The sequence below is a fragment of the Branchiostoma belcheri genome, unplaced genomic scaffold, assembly GCF_001625305.1.
Source record: "Branchiostoma belcheri isolate BF01 breed outbred unplaced genomic scaffold, Haploidv18h27 scaffold6, whole genome shotgun sequence".
NCBI classification, from domain to species: domain Eukaryota; kingdom Metazoa; phylum Chordata; class Leptocardii; order Amphioxiformes; family Branchiostomatidae; genus Branchiostoma; species Branchiostoma belcheri.
In genome coordinates, this window is record NW_017804242.1 from 5,645,113 (window position 1) to 5,672,259 (window position 27,147).

The window sequence follows — 27,147 nt, forward strand, 5'->3', positions numbered from 1 at the left end:
GAGACTAACATTGGCTTTGAAAAAGGCAAGCTTACTTGTATCCACAGCATTTCGATGTCGTCCATGCAGAGATCAGTCCGTACCTTGTGGGGAATGTGACTCCGAATGTAAATGGCGACACCTCCACCCCCACGGCCATTCCTGTCTCGTCTGTGTACGACGTAGTTGGGGACTACCAACTCGTTGTCTTGTACAGTGTCGTCGAGGTGTGTTTCGCTGACAGCAAAGATGTGGACATTGCTGTTGCTCAGTAGGTTTTCGACTTCTACAACTTTGTTCCTCAGGCTACGAATGTTCGCGTGGGCCACATGTAGGCCTTTCTTTTCCAGTGAGAGATTAGGACAGTCAGCAGACGTAGCCATGCCCTCGAGTACCGCAAAAAGAAAATGAAAAGTGCAGAAACTTGAAAAGAAACAAGTCATTAAGTACCACATCATCCTCAAGCGGTACAGGTGGGAGGGGGGCGGTGCAGTTGTACGGTAGTATCTGGCTGACTATTCAGTCAACAGTCAAGAAAAAACCAAAAATGAACATAGGGTAGACTATAAACCTATCTGTAGCATCCGTGTCGCGCGGTAATGGCCCTCCAGATGATCTCCCTACTGAGGATGGCAAGTGATTCACATTCCCAGAACTGGAGCTCTATCAGGAGCGGCCATATTGTGTGGTGACCTCTGACCTCTCTCATGATTGGTAGATGGGGTGTCCCTGGACCAGACAAGGATGGTCTGAGACAGGCAGGGTTCAGAATACCATCTGCATGTCTAGGATAATGGGCTTAAAAATGCAAGTAAAATGTGTTAATGTCTACCTACTCCTAACCTGCGCCAGTCCATGTAACAGTACATAATGGTACGTTCGTACACTGGTCAAGGGTAATTTAGTCAGGCTACCATCCCTCTATTGGGAGTAAAATTTAATAAAAAAAAGAATTGAAACCCACCCCCTAAAAATTCCCTATTAGAAGACCTCACGCTTTCGGAAAAGCTTTCAAATTGAGTTTATGTGAGCATGATGAGCTACATAGATTGTACATGTATGAGACACGATTTCCACGAAACTCGGAGCAATCAACCAATTGAAACATTTTCCTTTATTTCTGTGATACTGTAAAATATATACTTTCATTGAATACTTTTCTCCAATTCAAGAATTGCAGACATTTCATAAACCATTACAAATCATGGTATCTCTAAAAGTATTATCACTATGAGAATGGTGTTGTTTGGACTCACGAAAACATGACTTATTTGTACAGTTTCTGAAGATATTTGCATAAAATTATACTTCGAAGTGAAAATTCCATTTTCTAATTCATAGTGTGAAGATCTATTGTGCAGGGCTTGAAATACTGCCTGCATATGCAGGTTATTTCAGGTAAAATGGGGGCTGTGCAGGTATTTCTGATGTCTACCTGCACCTAACCTGCACTGGTCCATGTACTGGGTATATGCAGGTCAGTACAGGTAAAATTGGAGCTGTGCAGGTATTTCTGATGTCTACCTGCACCTAACCTGCACTGGTCCATGTACTGGGTATATGCAGGTTATTTCAGGTAAAATGGGGGCTGTGCAGGTATTTCTGATGTATTTCTACATGTAGCCCACAGTGGTCCATATACTGGATACACGGACATAAGTGTATATGGATTTTTGTTGAGAAAACTATTTTTCATGCCCTGTATATACTAGTACAAATGTACATCTTAGCAATCTGATCAAAAAATTTAGCAAATCCGTGTGTTTGGTCCACTATCTTGACAACCAGTAACTTTAAAACGTAGAGAAAGATTTAGAACCAACTTAGCTTGTCACAATATACATGATATATAGGTTCTTCACGTATTGTGTGAAATGCATTGCTCAGATGTCTGATGTTAGGAACCTTCGAATAATAGCCCAAGTCTTTGGTGCAGTGATTTCAACTCCTCCTTGTACCAGTCTGGTTTGGATTCACATACAGAAAACTCCTCCAGTTTTGCAATGTCCTTATTCAATCTGTTTGTGATCGTTCTTAAGTCTTCTTCTTTTAGATCTGTAGAGTCATCTTTGGTTGAGGTTGGTGAATCAGTGTCTTGCTTGATTCGTTTTGCCGAAGGCTGAAAAAAATACAAAGGCTTGAAGGGTAAATGTACAATGTAGGTGACAGCTGACAAGAAATCTATAAATGCATTTAATTTCATGGTGGTTTAATTACATGACATGTTTTGTAGAAAGTGATTCGTTTTTTTGTGAATGAATTTGAACTGTATTGTATGATCATGGTGAAATACCCGATTGAATTATATCAATTTTTTAAATCATAGAATTCATACGATTGTATGACTAACCTACTCTAGTATTACACCATGGTTCATGTATCATACCAATATTACACAGTAAACATTCCTGGCAACCTCTTACTTCATCCTATCAACCAGGACTACAACAGGTCACAACCATGTCAATCAACTGAAACCCAATCTCCACCTACCCACTTCCAATCCTTGCCGCTCAGAACAAGATACATACAAACTCTATCTACTACACCAGCACCACCCAAAGAAATACTTCTGTCACGGCAGTAACTAGTAGTACCTGTTGTATTTTATTTATGTCATACCCACCCAAGAAAATGCACCTTTCAATGCAAGATGAGCCACAAGTTGGTGCCCCTTAACCCTCAAATGCAACAACACCAGTTCCAACGTTCGGATTCTGTATTCGAATTTTCGAAAGCGGCGCACGCGGTTAGGGCGATAACGCGTTCGAATCGTTCTATGGAAGCCATGGAGCCCAGGCCGTACCGTAAAGTATGGCCCGGTCCAGAACCCGTTATCGAACGTTATCGCGGCCCGGGTATGATATAACTAGTAGTACCTGTTCAGGTGACTCCTCCACAGATGATGCTGACTGCATTTCTTCCAGTCTTGAGGAAATGTCAGAAAGTCTTTTCTCTTTGAAGGCTTCTATTCTTCTCTGCTGCTGGGTGATGGTTTCAGAGTTCCAAGGGGGGAGATCATTGCTGCTGAAGGGCACCCCTTTGATGAAGTCCATCGCCCTGCTCTTGACTTGTTCGTTCTGAAGGCACTTTGGCAGGATGGATTCATAGGGGGTCTCCTGAAATAAGATACAAATTTTCACAGTTTAGTCGTTGACAGTAATCATCTCAAATCAAATGCGGTTAAATGATCAATACAACACGAAAATGTAGGAATAAGCCTTTGCAATGCAAACCATTTTGATTTTTTTTTCCATTTTCCACATATATACATCCATGCAGATGTATGTTGTGAGGGTAGAATACACTGTTTTTTAAAAGATTCAAACTACACATACATCTATAGTAAGAGTACTACAAAGTTTTTTATTGACAACCACCTGTTTTCACTAATTTCACAGTGTTCTCTTTTTGCAAAATCATACCACTGCAAAAATGTGTTTTATAGTTTTAAATAAATGTAGTAAAGAATTGTTCAATGGCATACTTCAAACACTGCAAAAACCTCCTTTACCCTCCTACTGTGAAAGAAAGCCAATTTGAAGGTTTATCACAGCAAGTCATCACCGTAAACTTTTGCATTACCTCTGCAAATGTAGAGAAGGCCTCCAGTGCATGGTGATGCACCACCCAACTGTTATCCTGCAGCAGAGTAGAAAACAGGGAGGCCAGTAGCTCCTGTAGCTGGTTCTGTTGTGGGGAGGGGGGTAGAGTGACCTTCCCTGCTCTACCCAGGAGCGTTGTGATAGACAACTTTACAGACTGGGGCGGGGAAGTCTTCAACCACTGGCTCACTCTCCACAAAACCTGACGGGAGAAAAAAGTTGCCAGGCTCAATTCTTAAAAGTGTTAACATCAAGTATTTTTAAGGTTGCATAACACAGTAATGAGCTAACCCTGTAGTCAATAGTAGTTCAAACACAAAGAAGTGTGGCACAGTACTTGAGAAGGTTGCATATTCACAGCAGAGATTCTGTGCTTGTGCACCCTACTATAAATTTTACATCATCGAACCTTCTCACTTTGGGTTCCTTAACTATAGAAATCAGCACGTTCTAAGTTCAATAATTATATCAACCTGGTATGTTTCTTTTCTACAACACGTTTTACGCTCCATTCTTTTTAATTAAATGACAACATCTAAGTTTCATTTAAGTAGTACGTGTATTGATAATGTGCCTTCTGCACTCTGAAAAATAGATTTTCCTGCATCAATGGACTCAAGAATATTAGATATCATTAAGAAATTCAAATCAGTAACCTTGATTATATCGTCCGATACCAATTGCCCAAAAAGATAATATTATGAATGTATTGTATGATCATGGGGAAATACCTGATTGAATTACATCGATCATAGAATGGATTTATACTACTTAAAATCAGTACCTTGATAACATCCTCTGGAACCAGTTGCCCCAAAAGATACCCTGTGAGTTGGACCAGTTTGACAGCTACGACTTCCACAGTCCTGTGTTTGGCTGCTCCAGAGGCAGAGATCACGTCCCACAGTCTGGACACTGCGTGTAACACTGGCGCTGAGGACTGAAGGGGCGAAGTCTGCCGCACAGACGATGAGTACACGTTGCACAGAACACACAGGGCCAGGTGCTGTACAGTAGGAACAAAAAATGTATTACAGTCTATAGGTCAGATCATTTCTTAATTGGCCTTTCCTTGACTACGTCTGATACACCCTGTCCTGGTTTTTGGAGACTTAGCAAGACAAAAAAACACAGGGGAAAATGGGGAAAGCTAATAGGTCTACTTTCATCTCCTTGAAGAAATTATAAATAAATTGTAATTGGGTTGTACTTTTTTTATATTTTGTAACACTCTGTTATATCATCTATATTGTTTACTGGTTTTTATTTAGTTTTGTAGTTATGCATGTGGTTTCATTTTGTTTCGTTGTGTCATGCTTTCTTTTGTGTGAATTTTGGAAACAATAAAAAGAATGATTTTTAAAAAAAAAAAAGATCAACATGGCTAAGAAAAAAAAAAACGCGCCAAAAACAATACCTCCATTTTTCATGGAGGTTAAAAATCCATCACATACTTACCAGATCAGGCAGTGTCCCCAGAGTCTTCCTTTGGATACCGAGCCATTTCTGGCACACAGGGGTGGCATAGCTCACACTCTCTCCACAGATAACTGCTCTCAACTTGGGAACAAAAGCCACTGGAGGTAGATGTACCCAAAGCGAGGGGTACTTTGCTGGTGGGTATGTCTGCACAAACTTCTCCTGAAAAGGAGAAATCAGAGATTTCAGACTTCTGGAAGTGTTCTGGGTTTTCGTGAATGTATTTGAACTGTGGAGGGGATTGTATGATGTAATGTCATCGGATATATGAACTCCTATATATAGTCCCACCTGGCCTTTAGACCTCCTGTTATGATGGCTTGATGGAATGTCCAGAACCCAAACGTACAAACTTCCCCTAAACCAGTGCCACCCAAAACAATACTTCTGTCCCAGAAGTGAAAAGCATTTTGTTTCACAGTTCTTTTGAACAAAATGATGTTGGCCTAAGTAAATCATGAATAAACTATGGTTCAAACTAAAATGCTTCAAACTGTACAGGTTTAACTGAACTTGGAAGAACAAGGGTCACTGTGCACCTGATGAGGTTCTGCCATGAGAGGTACCAGTCTCCTCAGCAGCAGGTGCAGCTGCAGGTGCTGACAGCTGTTGGGCAGCTGGCACAGCAGCTTGGTCAGCACGTGCACATGCTGTTCACACAGTTCAGCTGTTCCATATCTGGACAGAATAAAGCAAAAAAAGAAACATTCCAAATTTGCCCCAAATCTGTGTGCAGATTAAGAGGTTAAGCAGCAGGGAGAAGGTAAAGGTAGACAACATTGTAAGGAGTTTTTCATGTGATCTTGAACCAGTTAAGCTCACTGAAGAGCTATTCTTCCACTAGTCGTGACAGAGAAGACAGGCACTATGTACAGTATTTACAGGTTCATTGTACAATGAAAATTTCCCTGTATCTTTTCAAGAAGTACAGTGAACAGTGAACCATGGCTTAATGTTCTGTCTGCGACCCTTTCCAGTCGCGTGCATTCTGGGTAAGTGAATTACAGACGGTCGGGATTCAAACTCCCAACCCCTTTGTCCAAAGGCTATACATGTACACGTTTGGACTTCTACCTTGCAAACAGATAAAATTGACAAGCGTAATGAAATATGTCCAAACCTTGCCACGAAGCACCAGACATCAGTAGCGACCAGTGCACAGTGCAGGTTTGTGCCCAGAACGTTGTCCAGTAGACATTTCTCAAGCAGGGAGAAGTGCCGTGCAGGTAGGGAGGCAGCAAACCCACACAGGTGTGTGCAGACATGTTCATACAGGCTCACATCTCTAGGAAATTCAAACAGGACTAGAATTAGAAAGGTAACATTTGCAAAGCAAATGTGTAATGTTTACCTTTGCGTATGGTCTATTCTGCTAATTCTTACTCAAACACATTCATAGACAGTATATGGTCAGACAGGAGTCTAAATCCTTCCTGCTATAAAATTGCAACATGATGTAACACAACACTCATTACCATGGTGACAGACGTCTGGGTCAGGTCATTGACCTTATTGGTATGAAGAAGAAGAGGAAACAGAGCAAAAACAATATGTTTTCCTTCGGTAAACATAATAACAAAACAAGACATACCAGATTTCAGACTTCCAAATAGTGTTTTAAGGTGTATTTTTATGTATAGGCACTTGGTCACATACCAGGTAAGAAACAAAAGGAGACAAAAGAACAAAGTAATTGTACTTTACTACTCTTACCTTTGTGGCATTCCATTGCACATAACTCCAGGAAGGTAAACTGGTAGGGTCAGTTCTGTATAACCTGGTATAGATTATAACACAATTATATCATAACTTAACCAGGAAAATGTCTTCTGCTTCATACAATTCAATTGACAGAAGAAATATTTTTTAAAATCTATTTTCTTTGAATTTCTTTTATTTGAAAACTTGCTGTATTACAAATTTAGAACAGCTCAAATTTGAGTTGCATTCTTCTGCCTTGGACTTCCATTCTACTTTCACATACACAATTTATCTGAATCAAACATCATAAGTTACATTGTCCATTTAATTTAATTTAGATTGAGACCTACATTTCTTGAGAGTGCTGAACAAGGACACAAGTATGGAATCTCTTGGCTCATCCTCTGGATAGATCTTTGGAGCAACCCACTGGTCTTTCTGTTCATCTGGAGGCAACAATCAAACAAAACTTTGTAAAGCAATGTCACATTTCAAACAATAGACAAAATAAATCTCACTGTATATAGGACTTATAGACAGTTTAGAATGTTTCCCATCCATAAATAATTTCATCAGGTTGGTGAGTGATTGAATAGCAAAGTTCTTTTATTCACAACCACTTTGTCTTGTTTAACACAAGTTGATGGTTTCAATGAGCGTTTGTCAAATTATGACTGGTTCACTGTGCACTGAAGCTATGTGTTACTGGTTCACTGTTTATAGAATATTGTCTAGAATGGCACTTTACCTGAGCATTTTGGAATAAGGTCCATAACCATGAGTTGAAGAAGGCACAGGGGGAAATTGTGTTGACTGGGAAGATCTGAAACAAAATTACAACATAGATTGTTCTCAATATTCCTGTACTCTAAATCTAATCTGCAGTAGTTTTATTTCGTAGTAGGAGGGAAAGGGTGGTTTTCAAAGTGTTTTAAATTTGCAGGTGAATAGTGTTACAAGGAAGGCATACATGTATATGTATTTGAGGTGTCGTGAATTCACAGTAATCACCATAAAAATCTGCGATTTTCCTTGTATGATTTACAGAATATGATAAAAAAGAAAATACTGGTACATGAGTTCCAATTCAAATATAATCCGCTGTTTAACTTCTCAGAATCAACTCCTAGACTTGCTATAATTGAACCACATCATTTTCTAGGCACCAACTGTTGAAAGTCTACCGTTGCTCTGTCCTGTGACCAGCTGGATGAAATCCCTGTTATCCAGGAGATGTTGGATCATGGGTTCGATTCCCACCAGGAGTGTGGCCTTCATTTCCTCTGCAGCAGTAGAAGACAGTGGAGGGGCTGACAAACTGGGGGGCAGGAGACTACACAAGGAAAACAATGCATGTTTGTTTGTTTGTTTCTCATATAAACCGGTAAAAAGGACTTCAGGTTTAACACACCAGTTTTGTACAGTAAGTACAAGCTGTGTAAGGCCGGACTATAATGTTTGGTCCAGTCAAGAAGGGATTATTTGAAGTGTGATGTTTTTAATGTGTTTCAGGTGTGGCTCTCCTCAAACACAGGACCTCCGGCTTTACATCCCATCATAGAGGATGTCATTAACCAAAGCTAGGTACTCATTTTCAACTGCCGGGAGTGGACATTTTCAACTGCCGGGAGTGGAGTGTGGAAATAGCTGTAAAGTGCCTTTCCAAAGGGCATACGATTGGGGTCTTCAGGCTTATTCATAGCTCACAATCACACTTCAACCTCAGTAAAAAAAAAGGCGGTATAAACTTTCACTTTTTCAAAATGGTTAGAACTTACAGTATGTTTTAGAAAAACCTTTAGTTTTACCAAACTTATGTAACCTATGTTGGGCAATTAAGAACTTCTGAGCTTTTGTGTGTTAATAGTCTTTAGAATCATTGCAATGCCATGTGTATTCTCATACCTTTGCATTTCCAAGATGACATGGAATATTTCCTTTATGCAAGACCCTAAATAACCATTGTAGTCCTGAAAAACATACATGTAAATAGAGTTATAATCAACTACAAAATCATAAATAGAATTATAGTCAACTGTATTTGTACAAACATTTTCTGGAATTTACTAACAAGCTCTATCTCAGGTTTTGAATGCGATAACAAAAATTTGGCAGTTGAGAAAAGCATTCTGTACAAGCTACAGCTCACCTTTATAAGGCACATGAGGCACTGCATGAAAAAACGACAGATTTTCAGGGTTCTGGTGTGTGACTTCTGGTCTCCACATCCGTTCTGAGTTCAAGGGAAGAATAGATCATTTTGTGACAATATTGATAAAAGCATGTATGCCAAGTGCTACAATGGTCAAATCAGTCTTCAAGTGGATCTACATTTTCTTCAAGTCAAATTTTCAAGGATTTCTTCAAGTCAAATTTTCATACCCTCTGTTAATCCCATGTACCTTCAATTCCTTGACTTTAATATTCTCTTTGCCCCTGCAGTTCCAGAAAAGCTGCTAACGGGACCAAATCCACAACACTTTTTACTCACATGAAAAGTATGCCAAAGACAAAAGGAAACAAAAACAGAAGTTCTGCTGCAGCACCAAGGTCAGCCACCAGAATGCCCAGTTTTGAGCTTGACCTTTGTCATCCCAAGGCCTACCCATGCCACATACCAAATATAATTCATCCAAGCATTCTTAAGTTATGTTGACCACAAATGTGAAGAAACAGACACACACAGGCCGAAAACAATCATTTTAATGGATTTAATAATGGAAAAAGGCTTACAAAAGAGAACCTACCTGTCTATCTGTAGCATCTTTAGAAGCCAGTTCCACACAGTACTTGCAGTTGGTCCCTACTTCAGAGCACAGTGTCTTGACCAGAGGTGCCATGTCTATATGATTCTTCAGTACTTCTTTGTGCTTGGTCAGCTGCCTGGTAAAGAAACAACAATGAAATCATATTGTTTTTTTGAACAGCAGAGCTCTTTTATTTCATTACAACTGCCTTAAGAAGCAAGAAGAAGTTTAGCCTGTTAATAGTAGTTCACAATTATATATATAGTTTTAATAAGATTATACTACTGTAAGTTTTACCTCTGTTTTATACATGAGCTGTACTTAGCTCATAAGAGTATAAACGTACAATAAAGGTCATGAAGATGACAGATGGTCATCAAAAAAATTTGCATTTGTAAAACAAAATTACTGTAACAGTTCTTTTTTTCTGTATATATCTGTCTACTTCTGTTAGAAGTTGCACTCAATAATTTGGTTTTTACTTGGTTTAGTTGTACCCCAAAGTGTTTAATTTCTATATTTGTATAATTTGTTCTTTTCTTGTAAATAAAAGCAACAAAGAGGGAAAAAATGTTGTAAACTAAAGAAGTAACATTTGCAAAGCAAATGCATAATGTTTACCTTCGGACATGGTCTGCCCTGTTCATTTTTACTCAAACACATTTACATACATGTACTATGAGTATCTGGTGACAGGAGTAGAGCAGACCATGAAATTGCAACATTATGTAACCCAACACCAGTCACCATGGTGACAGACATCAACAAATCATATCATTGGTCAGGTCATAGGTCACTGTTTGGAGAAGAAGAAGAAGAGGAAGAAACTGAGCAAAAACAATATGTTTTCCTTCTGTAAACATAATTACCCCGAAGAAGATGACAGGCGGTCATCGAAACATCAGCTCTTGTTAAACAAAATTAATAGTTTTAAAGAAGAACTTTGACATTGCATCGAATGCCTTTAAGGATCCCACTCACTTTGCCAGGAACTTCCAGGTAGTGACCAGTAGACTTGCGTCCACCCCAGAGACCGTACAGCCGATAATGTGAAAGCCCTGACACACCGCCACCATGTCAGTAACATCCTCCTCTGAACTGTCTGATGACAGCTGCAGCTTGTCAATCAAAGCCATCAACACCTGCAAAGTAACATACATGTACAGTTGTAAAATCAAAGATGCCAAAACTAGACATTCTGCTGCAGTGCCATAGAAAGCTGCTAGGATGCTAAAAAAAACTTATCCTTTGTTTTGTTTTGTGAATTGTGAATACCTACTCAAATTTCAGAACAGTCCTTAATTCGCTTCTTGAACTACAATGTTAAAGCAGAAAAACAACTTCCTTAATGACCTTCAATAAGTTCCATGAATAAGAAATGCATGATAGATCTTTATACAATTTTTTACCCTTTTGCATTATCATATTCTATGTTCTATTGCAATTAGCATTTGGGCAAGAGTTTGGAAATGAAAATACAGATGATGACAATCTACTCCCTTGACTAGATAACAGCTCAGACACAGCTTAAGAATTTGCGGCAGGAGTGAGAGGAAAACGGAAGAAAACGGAGAGAAAACGGAATAACGTAGTACCTTTTGCAGGCTGTAGGCTTTCTTAAACAGACAACTGAGAGACTCAGACACCAGAGGAAACACTTTACCATAGGACTCATGACTGTCCTGCAAAAAATTAAGAAATATTTTAATTCTAATTTTAGACATTGAAGTGCTCAACTTTGTCATACGTTTGTGACTTTATCAAGTATAGTATACTTCATTCAAGCTATGATATATTTTTGAAAGGGCAGCAAAACTTAGGAAATGGCAAAAGAATACTACTGATATAATACTTACTAATAGTAGTTATAAGCTAGCTCTGTCAGATTATCATTCATATCAGAATCTAAGGTTTAACAGATTTGCAGGAGGATTAACGACTTAGTTTAGATTGAATTTTTAGTCACTTTCTAAGAACTTCCAAACAGTTCTTACCTTGCAATGTCTGAATGTTCCCTTGATGACATGTAATGCTGTGGCCACCAGAGAATGACTGTCCAGCACCCTAGGTTGGTCAGTCCTGGCAGCATGGACAATACACTTTTCCAAACTGCATATCAACTCATCTAGTACCTATTATAAAAACAAAATTACCAAAATACAGAAATCAAAATGTGAGCACATACATTTGAAATAATGTTAACATATGGTTTGAGAAATTTACATTGTACATGGTTGGTTCATAGCATGAAAGGTTTCATCTGGGTTTGTAGTTAACAACACGGTACAGAGATAAAGTTTTCTTCTAACACAAATATAAATATGACTAAGTAAACACATTAAAATTTCAATATACATTTGTACAAACTAAAATGTTTTGTTCGCTATACTGAACACTGTATTACTCACTGTATTACATAAGTGTAGGCTAAAAAAGGTAAAGCTAGTCCCGTAGATTTTTTCGGGCTGTAGGGGCAGTGGGTTAAATAAAATGTTCAAAATGTCATTCTGTACTCATTGTCCTTGAAATTAGCCCCAGGACATGAACTGGCAATAAAGAACTTCTAACTTTTAATTGAATTGAATTTTAAAATCAATCCACTGTGTCTAGGGCACAGTATTGAAAGGTGGAGCCTATCCCTCTCCTTCCACTGCCTTTTACCTCCTCAACCGAAGTCAAGTACCCATTTTACACCTGGGTGGAATGAGGAAAGCAATGTAAAGTGCCTTTCCTTACTAGTACAGAAAGTTTCTTGGGTACCTGAATATTGTCTGTAACTCCTTCCTTTGTTGTATTCCCCTGGCTAGACTGTGAGGACGGTGTTGGACTTTGCTGGGCTAGCAGCTCTGAGATGTCGGCCAAGCTTCTATCAAACACAGCACAAACCTAACAATATTGGAAAGAGAATGTACTTGTTATTTTATGCTAATCAAGTATAACAAAGTCAAAAGCATATGGAAAAATTAGTCTTCAGAAAGGCCACACCAATTTAATTTCTTGGTTAACAGATTTTTCTAGAAAAATAATGGAGCGGGCGGGCGAAAAAAAATAAAAAATAAAAACAGGCCTAGGCATCCTACTATGGCCCAAAATGGTACGATAGGAGCCATGAAGTCAACACACCAGGCTGGTTCAAAATTTAAACAATGAATTTTGAACTTTTAATGATACCATTGCATTGAAAGATGGAATAACTGTAACAACTAGAAAGAAAAGGACTGTTTTCGACTGTTCAGGGCAAAATTTGAGCATATTGCAGTTGATTCTGAATTTTTTTTTTTTGCAAATCAGAAAAAAATGAATTAGGCGAATCCATTAACCAAGAAATTAAATTGGTGTGGCCTAATACCACAAAAATAAAACCAATGCTTAAGTTTCTGCATTTACACAAATTACAGTATACATAATGTAATTTACCTTTGGCATAGCATCAGCATAAATGACTACCTCAACATCATTGATGTCCACATGTGCCAGAAATTTCTTACAGATTGCACTGAAGTGAGCTGGGAAAATGGAAATAGATTATTGAATTGTCAATCACTTAACGGTAGTGACAGCTAACATTCAGAAGCAGCCTGAGACAGATTATTCATCAAATTGGCTGGCTACTATCATAGCAAAATATCTTGAATGTGACTACCAGTATATATACCATGATTGAGTGGCACTTTTAGAAAGCATTAACTGGCATTTGCAAGGTTCTTATTTTACTTGTTTAAAGTTTTCAATTAAGATAGAGCAATTCAATTCCAACTTTTCGTTTTAAGACATCTTGAAACCTCCTTGGTTTCATCAATATGTAATTTTTGTACCTGCTTGCTTTCTTGTATCCTTATCCCCATTGAGGCCAGCTTGATGGTACATTAAGGAACTTATCTTCACATAGCAAAACAAAAATTAAAGGCAGCAACAAAGAAAACTATCTATAATCTCATAAACTACATACCTGTACATTCATTTTTACAGGTAGTCTTCTATAACACTACATGTACAACAAAAATCAATTGCTTCTATCACAATACATGTACTTACAGTTTGTGTGCCAGTTATTTTGGAGTGGAAACCTTGCAGTTCTAAAAGTACCGGTAAAAGCACAAACATTGATTCTAGACGTAATATTAATGAATTATACATTGACATGTATATACAATGTACATGTATCATTATAGAAAAGGATATGATGAGTTTGGGTAGTACAGTGTGAAGTTTCTCCGCACATGTGTCAGGTCCCCACCCCTCAACGTCATGGAACAGTCCGTTCTGACTCATCTTGAAAATTTGAATCTTCTCATACCTCTGTGTGAAAAAAAAAAGAAATTTACACCAATGCACTGACCAATGTCAGAATCAAGAAATGTACAAAAAAGTTGCTTTTTTCAGTCTCCAAAAATGAGGAATACAATTAACAATATGAACAAATTCAAGAATATGTTGAATATATCTTTTTAATATACTTACTAAAACAAAATGAAAACCAACAAAATTTCTGGTCATGATAACATACCAAATGCTACTGTAATTGTTATGGAATGATAATTGGAAACAGGTGTGGATCAAATCATTGTAATTATCTGATAACTTGGTTGAAATAACTGCATGTTCTTTGATTTTTTTTCTACGACAAAAACATAAAAAAAATCTACAGACACTTAATCAGAATGGTTCTAATTGAGTAGAATAATCTCATTATTTATATCGAGTCAAATAGGGTCATACAGGGCTCAAAACACCTGCACTGGTCTAGGTAACTTTAACTGCACCATTCAGAATAAATATGGATCAAAAGCATGGATCCTACTAAAAACCGTTCAGAAACCATTGCAATTACATGTATTTCAGGTGGTAACAGTCAATGCAGAATGGAGCTTGTTAGGCAAAAGCCTAGGTAGACATCAGGTGGTAACAGTCAATGCAGAATGGAGCTTGTTAGGCAAAAGCCTAGGTAGACATCAGAAATACCTGCACAGCTCCAATTTTACCTCCACTAAGGTACATAGGCTTAAGTAGGGTACAAATAATTTAAAAACAGACTTTCCAATCTAGTACTTAATTGAAATAAAATTTCTGGTCTTGCTAACCTATAAAACGCTATACTGCCTGATCGTGCAATTGTTGTGGAACGATAATTGTAAACGTAAATCATCGTAATTATCGGATAAGGGATAAACTTGGTTGAAATAAGTGCACATTCTTCCATTTTATTCACCAAATAAAATTAATACCTACAGATTGAATAGAATAATCTCTTGTCAATATAAATGTACTGTAATTCACTTTATGTTCACGGTAGCGAAAGTTCACGGTCTGAGAAAAATTGACATGTTCATGGGACTATGTATTCACGGTGGCGACAGGTGCAGAAAAAAGAAAGTCCAGGAATTATTTGTTAACTGTTAAACAATAAGTTCACAGTACAGAAGTAACAGTGAAAACAGTGAACATAACAGTACCGTGAAAAAATCAGGAATTACAGTATTAATTCAATAAGGTCAATACACAACAAAACAGACAATCCCTCCTTCAGGCGAGGTGTTTTCAGGTCATCCGTTGACTTTGCGGTCCTTTAATACACAAGAACCAGACCTGACATCTGACACATAATTGTCCACCCCGAGGCTAGGTTGACCTCATCTGACTTTACTAGGTGGCACGTGTATGTGTGTGTTTCACCTTCATACAGTGATTTTACCGGTTACCCCATATAACCCCACCAAGGGCAAAGTAGTAGGGGAGGGGTGGCTTAGGCCCCGTTCATGATTCAAAATGTGCTTCGGTACGGCCACGATTCAAATCGATACGGAATATATTCATGATTGCAATTCGACGAACGCGAAACATTATATATCGCTTCAGACCATCTTGCGAGGTGGTTCAAAATAAATCACAGCGGAACCGGAATGTGCGTTCATGTTCCCAGATAATTCGAAATATTTTTTTCAATGCGAATTGATTCGCAACAGATTTTGAATCATGAACGGGGCCTTAGTTTGTCTCCTTGGGGCATTAATGTACATGGTGAGGTTAGTCGAATCGTCCACCAGGTCAATGACCTGTATGAGGCATGGTGCATTTGAGTAGGACTAAGAGTAAACAGAGTAAACTTTTGTGACTATTTTTGTTCAAATATGCATTAAGTTGGTCTCAACACCAACACGCAAATTATAGAGGGCCCGCATGGGAGGGGGGGGGGTAGTGAGTACAGATTACGCAAAATTTTCGCCGCCCATTATGAATTACAAATTGCCAGAACTGACTACGAACAATTAAGCATTTCGGCTAATGTACTGATTGTGAGTTACGATGATTTTGAGCCAAAAAATGCCTGACTACACATTACGAAAGTGAACTCAAATGCAGGCCCTCATAACACCAATGGGGTTAAAAATCTAGCAAAACCTCCTGGATCATACTTACTCAGTACTTTATCTTTATTTATGGGTGAAATATAACGTTATAACGTATAAAGTTTGTGCTTATAAACCTGCATTTCTCCTCTGGTCTCTCAGTTACTGGCAAAAGCGTGGATACTAGCTGAAACATCTGACCGTTTCCAACAGTTGCATGAGTAACTGCTTTTTGGCGGTTTCTGGACGTTTCGCGGCCAGGCAGTTACGCGGCTAGACGATTCGCGGTCACTTCGGGTCGTTTATTATTCGCTGTCAACATGTTTTACGCGTTTCTAGACAGCAAAAATCAAGACTGGCAATTTTAATAGTAATTTGATAATGTGATGAAAATATTTTGTACACTTTCTCAGCCCTTTTTAGGTAATATTCCAGCCGGTCCGGCTTAACGCTAAGGTCACAAACAAGACGTATGTTACGTATGTTACAAAACAGTTTCAAAATGCTATAAGATGTGGAAATCAAGGAGGTTAAAGTTTATCGTGGAGACTATAACCTCTTTGCGTAAATATACAGTCCTTAAAAGTTATCTTATGCAACAGACAGTGATTGTAGCAGCCTTTATGGCGTGTATACGGTGGCCGCGAATCGTCCAGGAAGTGACCGCGAATCGTCTAACCGCGAACCCGTCTGGCGGTGAAACGTCCAGCTACCGCTTTTTGGCGTATGGTATAACGTTAACTACTTGTCTGACTACAGAATAATTTTGCTGTGTTACACAAGTCATGTGATTGATCCTTCAAACAGTTAACTTATAACTAAATATATAAATAAATATTAACAATCTTACAATTTCTCCTAGAGCACATGGACTCTAACATTCCTTTTCACCAAAAAATGTAACATTAGTTATGTATGTATAACAATGTTACATAGACAAATTCCCCCCACTATTACAAAATGATAGATCGCCATGTTTCGGCTGTTCCAGATTTTTGTCAGGAAGTGGATAGCAGCCCTGTAGGTTACATGGGCATATCCGTGATAACAGTCTCATTTCTTTACGTGAGGAGCCAAAATTTATTACAGTAGCTGTATAAGTGTGTTTTGTCTTTCATATCAAGATTAGGATGTCTCGAACTCACCTCTACGCCTCACCGTAACGGAAAAACTGTGGAATCAGACGATACGATGTTTGGAATTGCCGCCATGTTGGGTCAAAATCCGGGTCTTTCTAGAAGCTACCATTCACTATAAGGGGCCAAGTTGTATTAAAAAAAGTTGTAACTACAAGTAGTTACAAAGTTTGTGATTAATATTCATATTAAATGTATGAAAAAGTTTGCCAAGGCCAGATATATGTGTGATGTAACTATATTTTTTATATTTTTACTGCTTATATTAGTTCATACATGCAATAGATCACCTACATAAAATATGGTTTATCCTAAGCTTTATTTTGGCGGGAGATACTTGTCAGGTGTCACATTATTTGATCTTCTTTAACAAGAATTGTCTCGTCAGAAACATGAAAAGAAAAGCTTTTATCAGCAAAATGTCCAATAGAGGCGTCACTCGACTGGTTTTCTCTGTAATTTCAGTCTTCACACTTCTATAAAACGCCTAGAACCTCACGATCTGTATCTCCGACATTTTGGCATGTTTCCGCTAGATGTCGCTTTAACCCCACCTCGTGCCCCGAGAAATCCAACTGCAGCTGATATAGATGCTATATAAAATACATTGTACATACGGATGATTGCATTCCTGTGATGTGGCGTACCAACACACTAAATGTCATCTAAAATAGCACTATTCTGTGTGATTTTTAATACAAATAATTTGCTGGATGACATTGATTTGACTCGATAAATTCATATTTAATTAAACCACCTGTTACCGTCATGCGTAGACCTTCGTCACAGTTCGCATCACAAAAGCATTAATTCAAAACCAGTTCAGATATTTCAATGTTCTTGGGGCCTGTACACTTTTTTAAAACTAAAGACATTCGACCCGATTTCTGAGCAGTAATCTTGGGTTTCCAAAATCATTTTTCTGGCCATTTCTGTGAGGCAAAAATATGATGTCGCTGACGTAAAACAGTTGCTTGTTTCCTGGTTCTTGCTATTTATTGGTGGTACCAAAAAATAAAGGGACTCCTCACATAGCTTGTTTCTTGGTTATTTCAAAAGCCTTCAAGTATGAAATGATGACAAAAATGTGCGAAGAAATGTCAGTAAATGTCAATAATATCAGACATATTTCCTCATCCAGAATATTTTTTTTTTTTGTTCTGCTGCCCTGAAATTGAATCATTGGGTTCGGTAAAAAGAGCGAGGCCCAGCCGTCACTGCTTTGTAAACATATCACCGTTTTCTACACCGGCACTTCTAGCTTTCTTCCATTGTGACGTGTCTGCAATACAGGCTTTCCGAGTGCGCCAAGAGTACGCTAATTCCCTTACGGTCTCTTTCTCTTAACGGCCCTGTGCTTTGTTGTTGCGCTTTCCTCTAAAGCCGCCCGTTTCTTCTCCCATCGATTCTGGAAGGAAAGAAAAGCGAGTGTGTTCCACTTGAATATTGTACAGTCTATATACAGTTTGACCTCATGTACTAAGAGTGTTTAGACAGGACTTACCCTGAAAATGGTTGCTTGTTGGAAGTGCAAATGCCTTCAGAAAACACATGGAGGCTTCAAATAGCCGGTTCCTTTGAGATTGGACCATTGAAAACGTTGTATTCAGTCAGAAACAAGTTCTAGTGTTATAGAATCCATCCACTCGCACATTTTTTTTTGCGTCATAAAGTTAGATTTTGTGATTTCTGTGCACAAAATCCATTCTTTAAGCACACGTAAATGTTCCGTTTCTGTACGCTTTCAAGTTTGTTTTTCTTTGTATATGGATCCCATACTGTTTTGAATTCATTACTAGCATGTATCTTTACGCATGCTTTAAGATGTGCTTATTATCAAACCTACAATTTGTATGTTAAACTATGCTGACTTTGAATGTGGACCACAAAGTGGCTAACGCTATAGCTAGCTCTCCATGATCCACACCACTGACTGTGTTGATATATGCAGTTGTCACTCAAGTAGGCGAAGAAAAACAGATTTATTCAGTGAAATTAAGTGTGTGTGACGCTTAAGGACGCCTATATGTAGGTAGTCTAGCTTGGGTCATGCCCTAAACTCCGAGTCTCACTCAAAACCTTCCCAAAGGAACTCCAAGCGATAGTTTACACTGTGCATGTTTCCCACGTCACTCACAAGTAGCACTCAAGAAATCCGATTTTACTAATTGTTGAATTGTGGGTGGATTGTATTGCTGGCCAGGGGGAGGGTTCAAAGGGTTGGCGGGGCCTCTTGAGGACCGTACCGGCGCCTTTCCGCCCCTCGGCCCGGCGGTCAGCGTGGGAAAGTGGGGTGGTGCGCCTTTACCTGGAAAAGTTTGTGGAAGAATATCGAGGTCACACTAGCCTCTACCAGGCTTCGGGAGGCGGCTGGAAAGAGCAAAAATTGAAATATTTCAATTGAAAAAAATATTCACGTGATTGTCATGTATTTTTCAACACGTTTGTGCTATCATTTCACATTTCTGATATGGCATAGTTGGTAATAAAACAGCACACACGGGGCGCACTCAAAGTTTGTGGTGCCACCACAAACTACCAGAATGAAAACAAACATGGCTGACGGCTGTGTTTCCAGCTTTTAAAAACACACTCGTAAGGCGTCATATTTTGGCACCTCCGCTACCTGAATCGCGTTCATTTGCAACTTCACCATCACCATGGAGGTAGACGAGCTACCTCAATGCCATCACTAAATAAGTAGAGCAACAGACTGGTACATTGGGGCCCAAGTTTTCTCTGTCGGCTCTATCTTGGCGATGTCTCAATCAAGCCTGTTTTCACAACATCTCAAACGTATACAAGAGGTGGCGAGGTATAAACCAATCAGTTTTAAATGGCTGAGTCGTTTGAGGACACAAAAGGGTTATCCGAGGACATACCAGGCAAATTTTAATTTTAAAAATGCCCCCCCCCCTGTATGTCGTGTACGTTATATAATTCACAAGTGTGTCGATGTAGTTTAGACATCCAGGTAGGACATTAGCCTCTACCAGGCTTCAGAGGCGACTGGCCGAAAGAGTAGAAATTGACCAAATATATATATATAGAGAAACGGATGATAGGCCAGGGGAGTTGGTTCGCTAAAGTAGTTTACCGCTCTGAAAAAAAATGTACTCCAATGGTATGTTGTCTATTTGCCCAATTCCTACTCTTTCCAGGCGCTCCTATGAAGCCTGATAGAGGCTAGTAAAACATACTAAATGACTAAAGCAACTGGCTAAATTCTCAGAGAATTACATAACATTCACAAGTGTATATGCATGGCCTTTAATCTCATATCTATATTGGTTTGTTTGCTTTGTTACGTGTTTATTGACTGTGACATGTATGGGCAACACAACACTTGCAGTCTTCCTGCGTTTTCATGTTTTCTGCAAAGAGCATCAAATTCGAATGGACGGAAACTCTGCTTGAATCCCCCCTCACACCTAGCCGACCATGACCTCCCGACCTTCTCTAGACCACGGTTGGGAGTCAGTCGTGAACAAAGGAGTCGTCTGTGGTTGGGAGTTGGTTGCCTACCAGTCTTTAAAAGTCGTCTGCTCTAACCGACTATGAATTTTGAAAATTGAGAGAAGCGACCTGGAGCTAGAATAGGATGGGTTCCAGACTACTCCCAACCTAGTGCCGACTTTGGTTGGGAAGTAGTCGGGAGCAAAGTCGTAGGAAGGTCCTGAATGTGTTACTGGGGTTGTAAAGGAATCCAATGCAGTTTCAGGGTTGCAAAACAACCAGCCTACTATACGAAACAAGAAATCGTTTTCTGTCAGCGATATCGCATTTGTCTCACAGATATCAGTACGCTATAAGATAGGGTTGAACCGACTTACTACGTTAGAATGACGACCAGTAAATAGACTTTGAAAATCCAGCTTTACTGCACTGAAATCGCCTTTCATCTAGGTATGACTGTACTAGTCTTTACCAGACTACTATATATAGGAGAATATTTGCCAGGGGAGTCGTCCGCCTTGTAGGTTTGACTGGCCGCGCATCGGAGGGAAAGAAACTACTAGTACCTCCCCGCGGCCGAACTCCCTCGGCCAATCTCTTTTTTTGCCGAATTCTACGATCGTATTCCCGTAGAAAGGCCTGGTGGAGGCTATGACTGTACTCTGGCCTCAGTCATTAGCCTTGAGATATCCACCCTGGAAAGATTTAATTTTGCGAGAGAAGTAAACGGATTAACATCTTGGCTTAACTTAGCAGGTTGTTGGAATGTATGTTTCCTTCCCATGGAGTCTTCAAGGTCACGACTTGGCCACCTGAAGACTTAACCGTCTACCTGTCACGGCTTAATCAAGGTCAAACTATAAAACGTTACCGATATCCCTGTGAACACACAGGATTCTGCATTTCTCATAGAAAAACTACATTTTATAGTTCTCTTGTGTGTCAATACTACAATACTTGCAGGGTTTCGTGGAACGGTGTTGCATGTTTGAATACTTAACCTATAATGCTAGAGATGATCCGGAACAAGTGGTGAGGGTTTTTACTGGGTTTTTTACTGGGAGTGAAGTCTGTTGCAAGGTTGTTTGGACTTGCTACACACTTTCGTCAGAGTTCATATATTTTTCAAGAAATGCCAAAAATAAATAGTGCCGGGAAAACTAGGTATATATAGCAATGACGGGAGATGAAGAGAACAAAATATTTTATAAAACTACATTATGTAACATAAGGACGACACAAAAGGTCAATTTTCTGTCATTTCTCAACTGTTAGTGACATCACATTTTGCCTCACAGATATCAGTAAGCTATGGGAAATCTACGAAGGCCCATAGGTACACTTAGCATTTTTTATTCCACTTTGTATTTTTTATGGGTACTTTGTATTTTCTATGGGTACTTTGTATTTTCTATGGGTACTTTGTATTTTCTATGGGTACTTTGTATTTTCTATGGGTACTTTGTATTTTCTATGGGTACTTTGTATTTTCTATGGGTACTTTGTATTTTCTATGGGTACTTTGTATTTTCTATGGGTACTTTGTATTTTCTATGGGTACTTTGTATTTTCTATGGGTACTTTGTATTTTCTATGGGTACTTTGTATTTTCTATGGGCACTTGTTTTTTTCTGTGTGTACTTCGCGAAGTTTTTTTAGGTGGCTGGCGAAGCGACATTCATTTTGCTTTGATGTGGATGCTCCCATTTTTATTATGGGCGGTATATTTCTGTTTACCATTCCAGGCAACTAAATTTATTTTGAACCTATTAAAACATAATATACTTTACACTTTAAGAAAATTTTGTTTGTTTTGCATGCAATGTTCCACACGTTTATTAATTAGGAGTATCAAATAGTGATTATTACATCCTGGCATAGGTTATGTTAATGTAGACACAGGACCATACTATTTTCGGGGGTGCTAGGACATATTGTTCAGACTTCCGTCAACATTTCCGTAGCGATATATGGTAAATCACTTCCTCGCTGAATGTAAATTACTCCTTTGTATTAAAAAAAGCCCGTAATCTAAAGCGAGGGTTCATTGCCAATGTTGGGGAAAAATTGCATTGCGGTTTGCTGCCCTCCTACCAACCGCGAACGTTCATCACATGCAGTTTACGCAGGAAATATGGACAATATGCCGTTTCAGTAAATAACCTGACATCTAAAATTGTTGAAATATTCACAGAAACTCAAATTACACTCTAGGTTGACCGTCTAATCGTGTGGTAAGCTACATGTGTGCTGTAGTGACATGAATTGGCACTTTTGTGGGGAGGGGGGCGTCCCAACAAAGGTCAACGACCTCCATGGCTTACGGCCTATGTTTCACGCTTTTGCACTTCATAAATGAACAATTTTAGATGTCAGGTTATTTACTGAAACGGCATATTGTCCACATTTCCTGCGTAAACTGCATGTGATGAACGTTCGCGGTTGGTAGGAGGGCAGCAAACCGCAATGCAATTTTTTCCCAACATTGGCAATGAACCCTCGCTTTAGATTACGGGCTTTTTTTAATACAAAGGAGTAATTTACATTCAGCGAGGAAGTGATTTACCATATATCGCTACGGAAATGTTGACGGAAGTCTGAACAATATGTCCTAGCACCCCCGAAAATAGTATGGTCCTATGTCTACATTAACATAATCTATGCCAGGATGTAATAATCACTATTTGATACTCCTAATTAATAAACGTGTGGAACATTGCATGCAAAACAAACAAAATTTTCTTAAAGTGTAAAGTATATTATGTTTTAATAGGTTCAAAATAAATTTAGTTGCCTGGAATGGTAAACAGAAATATACCGCCCATAATAAAAATGGGAGCATCCACATCAAAGCAAAATGAATGTCGCTTCGCCAGCCACTTCAAAAACTTCGCGAAGTACACACAGACGTGTCTGTAGGTACTCCGGTATGCTTACCTGGTGGGGTCTCAGTGAGCTCGCCGGGTAGAGCGGTATTTTTATCGTCTTGTACGATTTATCGATTTGTGCGCCCTTCATTGGGTTACTATTTTTTGTTTGGTTCGGTCTACCATTAAACAGGCCCATAGAAAATACAAAGTACCCATAGAAAATACAAAGTACCCATAGAAAATACAAAGTACCCATAGAAAATACAAAGTACCCACAGAAAAAACAAGTACCCATAGAAAATACAAAGTACCCATAGAAAATACAAAGTACCCATAGAAAATACAAAGTACCCATAGAAAATACAAAGTACCCATAGAAAATACAAAGTACCCATAGAAAATACAAAGTGGAATAAAAATGCTAAGTGTACCTATGGGCCTTCCTACAAATCCGCGTGTGTTTCAACTATGTTAAAAAATGACGAGAAAATTGACTTTGAAAGTCCAGTTTTACTACCCACAAATCGCTTTGGGTGTCTTCAAAGAATCTGCCAATTTTGTAGTCTAGATAGAGTAGAGGACGACGTACATTTTACCATAGATTGTCCTTTATATGACAGTGATAGACGCATACTTTTCGGACATGTTTTAAGTTAATTTCCCCACTTCTGGTTCTTAGTAAAGAAAATTTTATATCCTGTTAGCCTTTGATAAACCAAATCTAACTACTCATACAGCACCGTGCATTTATACAATTACTAAGAAGCGAGAGGAAGTTGGAAAGACTAGAATACATTAGACATTTATATGCACATGTAATAGTTATATGAATATTTATCTGGATATGTATTCGTATATGTATACTAGTGCGGACATGTGACGCGAGATTTGCATACCTTCAAATTTATGCAGCTAGCTGAGAAAGCCAGGAGCGGGGCATGAAACTAATTTTTGTGTCAAATCAGCGCCGTATTTCAAGAGATAAATGCCGGGAAACAAGATTTTCCTGCTTTTGAAAATGTATTTTACGAGTTCATCGTTTGAATATCCGAGTAAAAATCTAACCGTTCGATGCCTGATCCTTCGGTACGATACAGATCCCGTGTGATTCTCAGCACGAGCCATCAGTTCGGTATGAATTTTTAACTGCAACCAAATCACTGTTACTCTATACTAAGTGGCGTTTTGTTAAAAGATTCCATAGCCGGCGATTTTGTGTGACAAAAGAAAAATATTGGGACTTTATTATTATCAAATATGGGGGATTTCCGGGGCCGGGTAAACCATGAAAGGGAGGGGGGGCGGAAGTCGGCATTCCCTTTTGTATTTGGTTCTGCTGTATAGCGAACTAAAATCCCTCGCGAACTCTCTATTTTCTCCGCTGCGCGAAATTTAGTCCTCGCGAACATAAATGCATTTACAGTATGTATAATGTGACCTGTGCTCAGCCCAGTGAGGCAGAAATGTACAATAAAGGTCTTCATTCATTTTGCTGTGGCCTGTGGGTGGTATAGGGAGTAGAGGAGTGTTACACTTGTCTTTGGCTCAGGTACACGGACCGGATATGGGGGTGTCTTGTGAGGTGGAGAGGGGACACCACTGCCGTTCGTCGGGATAATAACTCAAGGAAGTATGCTTAAATGGGAAGACGTAACCTTATACTTAGCTGACGTCTGTGAGCGTGGAACTGATGAGAGGTGTCTTACATGTGGTCTGTTGGTGGAACGGTGTTCCTGGATATATGATGAATAGTTTAGAACAGAGCAATTGGGAAAGTGAGAGTGAGTGAGTGAGTGAGTGAGTGAGTGAGTGAGTGAGTGAGTGAACGAGTAGCGAACGAGTGAGCTAGCTAGCGAGCGAATGAGTGAGTGAGCGAATGAGTGAGTGAGTGAGTGAGTGAGTGAGCGAGCGAACGCATGAGTAATCATCGGAGTGAGTGAGTGAATGAGTGAGTGAGCGAACGCATGAGTAATCATCGGAGTGAGTGAGTGAGTGAGTGAGTGAGTGAGCGAATGAGTGAGTGAGCGAACGCATGAGTAATCATCGGAGTGAGTGGGAGAGTGAGTGAGTAGGTGAGTGAGTAGGTGAGTGAGTAGCTGAGTGATTTAGTGGGTGAGTGAGCGAGCGAGTGAGCAAATGAGTGAGAGAATGAGTGACTGAGTGAGCGAATGAGTGAGTGAATGACTGAGTTTGGTAGTTTGGTTCAAAAGAAGATATATTGGAAGATTGAAAGAGAGACATGGCTTTCTTCCTACGAGAGTACAGATCGTAGAATTTATCAAAAAAGGGAGGAATAATTGGCCAGGAGCAGGCCAGGAAAGTAAACTTCCCCCTCCAAATAAGCTCTACACAACTTCCTTGGCCAATTATTTTCCCTATTTGGCTCAATTTTCCTGTTTTTTAAACCGCAAGGTGTAAGTCTGGTGGAGACTAACATACTCCTGTCATCAGCTACGACAGAAAACACATCAGCACTTAGCTAGAGTACATATTTATACAAGCGGGGCGGAAGGGAATACTGTACACCGGGGCGGGCGTGCGGAGACTTCCCGTTAAAGGTCCTCCGAGCTCCCGGTTCACACGCTCTCTTACACTCCGTCACTCCGCGCCTCCGTAAAGGGAGAACCGGCGTTTTACACGAGTCACACCCGGCATGACACTTTCTTTGGCAAGGTTCAACTGGAGTTGATGATAACAGTGGTACACCTGGTGTAGAGTAGCGTTTTCATGGTAGTACATTCCAAGTGTATGAACGAATGTGCAAATATTGTACGTTGAATACGGTGGAATTAAGACGAAACGCATTTAATCTCAAATTGTACCCTCCATAGCAATGAACGAAATGAACTCTTTGACGTAGCCTCCAAATTCTACCCAAACTTTCACACATATACAAAATGAAAAGAAAACAACTCTCCTCTCAACATCCGAAAACCCACAAATTACAGAAAAAGTGGGATCCTTTGTCTTCCTCTGTCTTCAAAAAAGAAGTCAAACCCAGTAGTTTTTACTAGTAGCTTCTTAGTAGTTATCAGTAGTTCTATGTGTACTAATTATCTGTTTTTATACCAAATGTCTCTTCTGTTCATGCAATTAGCCCTCGGGCATGAATTTGCAATAAAACTTCACGACTGTAAACTGCATTTTGCAGTACGTGTGGCGCTGCGACAGAGCGTTTGGCTCGGCCAAGAAGTCCCGAGTTCGAATCCTGCCATGCCACCGATCTTGTGCCCCAGTGGCACACAAATTTCCTCAGGTGAAAATTAGATGAGTATGTCTGTTGTCTGTGCGTTTGTCTGCGTTGGTGGCGGCATAAAAAGAAGTTAAAAATACTCGAGTATGCCGTCGTCATGTGTTGTGATAAATGTTGGAATTAAAAAAAAGAGTAAAAGTCATTTTTCTGACCATTTTTAGTTCATGCAGTAAGTTCAATCAGAAGTATCCTATAGTATATATACGTACTGATATCTGATGCGATGTCGCTGACGGAAAACGGTTGCTTGTTTTCGTATCGTGGTTCTAGATATTTATTGGTGGTCCCAAAAAATAAAGAGAAGGAGGCACGAGCTTTGGATTGAAACTTTTGCTGTTGACAGAAAAGCCTATTTCGCATCAAATATTTTGTTGAGCGAAACAATACAATAAATACAATAGAATAGGGTTCTGACGTCTTTTCTGTGCTGTAAAAAATCAACAGATGTTCCATACTGTGTATAAGCAGGTGCACCCCATCTGTCCCGTTGGCCGTACCTAGACAACAGTTGCGGTATCTCACAACCACCTTTCTCTAATTCTGCACAGACGGAGCGCTTGTTGGATATTCCCAC

The 27,147-nt window shown here is 39.3% G+C and overlaps 1 protein-coding gene across 1 annotated transcript; it reads right to left on the reverse strand.

The window, feature by feature from the left end:
• Window positions 1-1,873: 1,873 nt before the first annotated feature.
• Window positions 1,874-17,087, reverse strand: LOC109482300 (uncharacterized protein C1orf112-like). Its single transcript, XM_019784985.1, has 22 exons — window positions 17,004-17,087; window positions 13,694-13,810; window positions 13,327-13,366; window positions 12,929-13,017; window positions 12,272-12,397; window positions 11,506-11,643; window positions 11,107-11,193; window positions 10,493-10,653; window positions 9,512-9,647; window positions 8,914-8,997; window positions 8,670-8,734; window positions 7,949-8,097; window positions 7,513-7,587; window positions 7,115-7,210; window positions 6,777-6,840; window positions 6,184-6,348; window positions 5,603-5,741; window positions 5,043-5,225; window positions 4,369-4,590; window positions 3,565-3,786; window positions 2,859-3,098; window positions 1,874-2,098 (listed from the first exon to the last, which is right to left on the reverse strand). Exons 2-22 carry the CDS (start codon window positions 13,781-13,783, stop codon window positions 1,877-1,879), a joined length of 2,793 nt encoding a protein of 930 aa, XP_019640544.1. The 5' UTR covers window positions 13,784-13,810; window positions 17,004-17,087; the 3' UTR covers window positions 1,874-1,876.
• Window positions 17,088-27,147: the final 10,060 nt, after the last annotated feature.

Coding starts and splice junctions, on each gene's coding strand:
- LOC109482300 (XM_019784985.1), bottom strand. CDS start 13,783: ATGAGTCAGAACGGACTGTTCCATGACGTTGAGGGGTGGGGACCTGAC. Junction 11,644..12,271: donor GAGTTACAGACAATATTCAG/GTACCCAAGAAA, acceptor TTTTTATAATAG/GTACTAGATGAGTTGATATG. Junction 8,735..8,913: donor GCCTCATGTGCCTTATAAAG/GTGAGCTGTAGC, acceptor TATGTTTTTCAG/GACTACAATGGTTATTTAGG.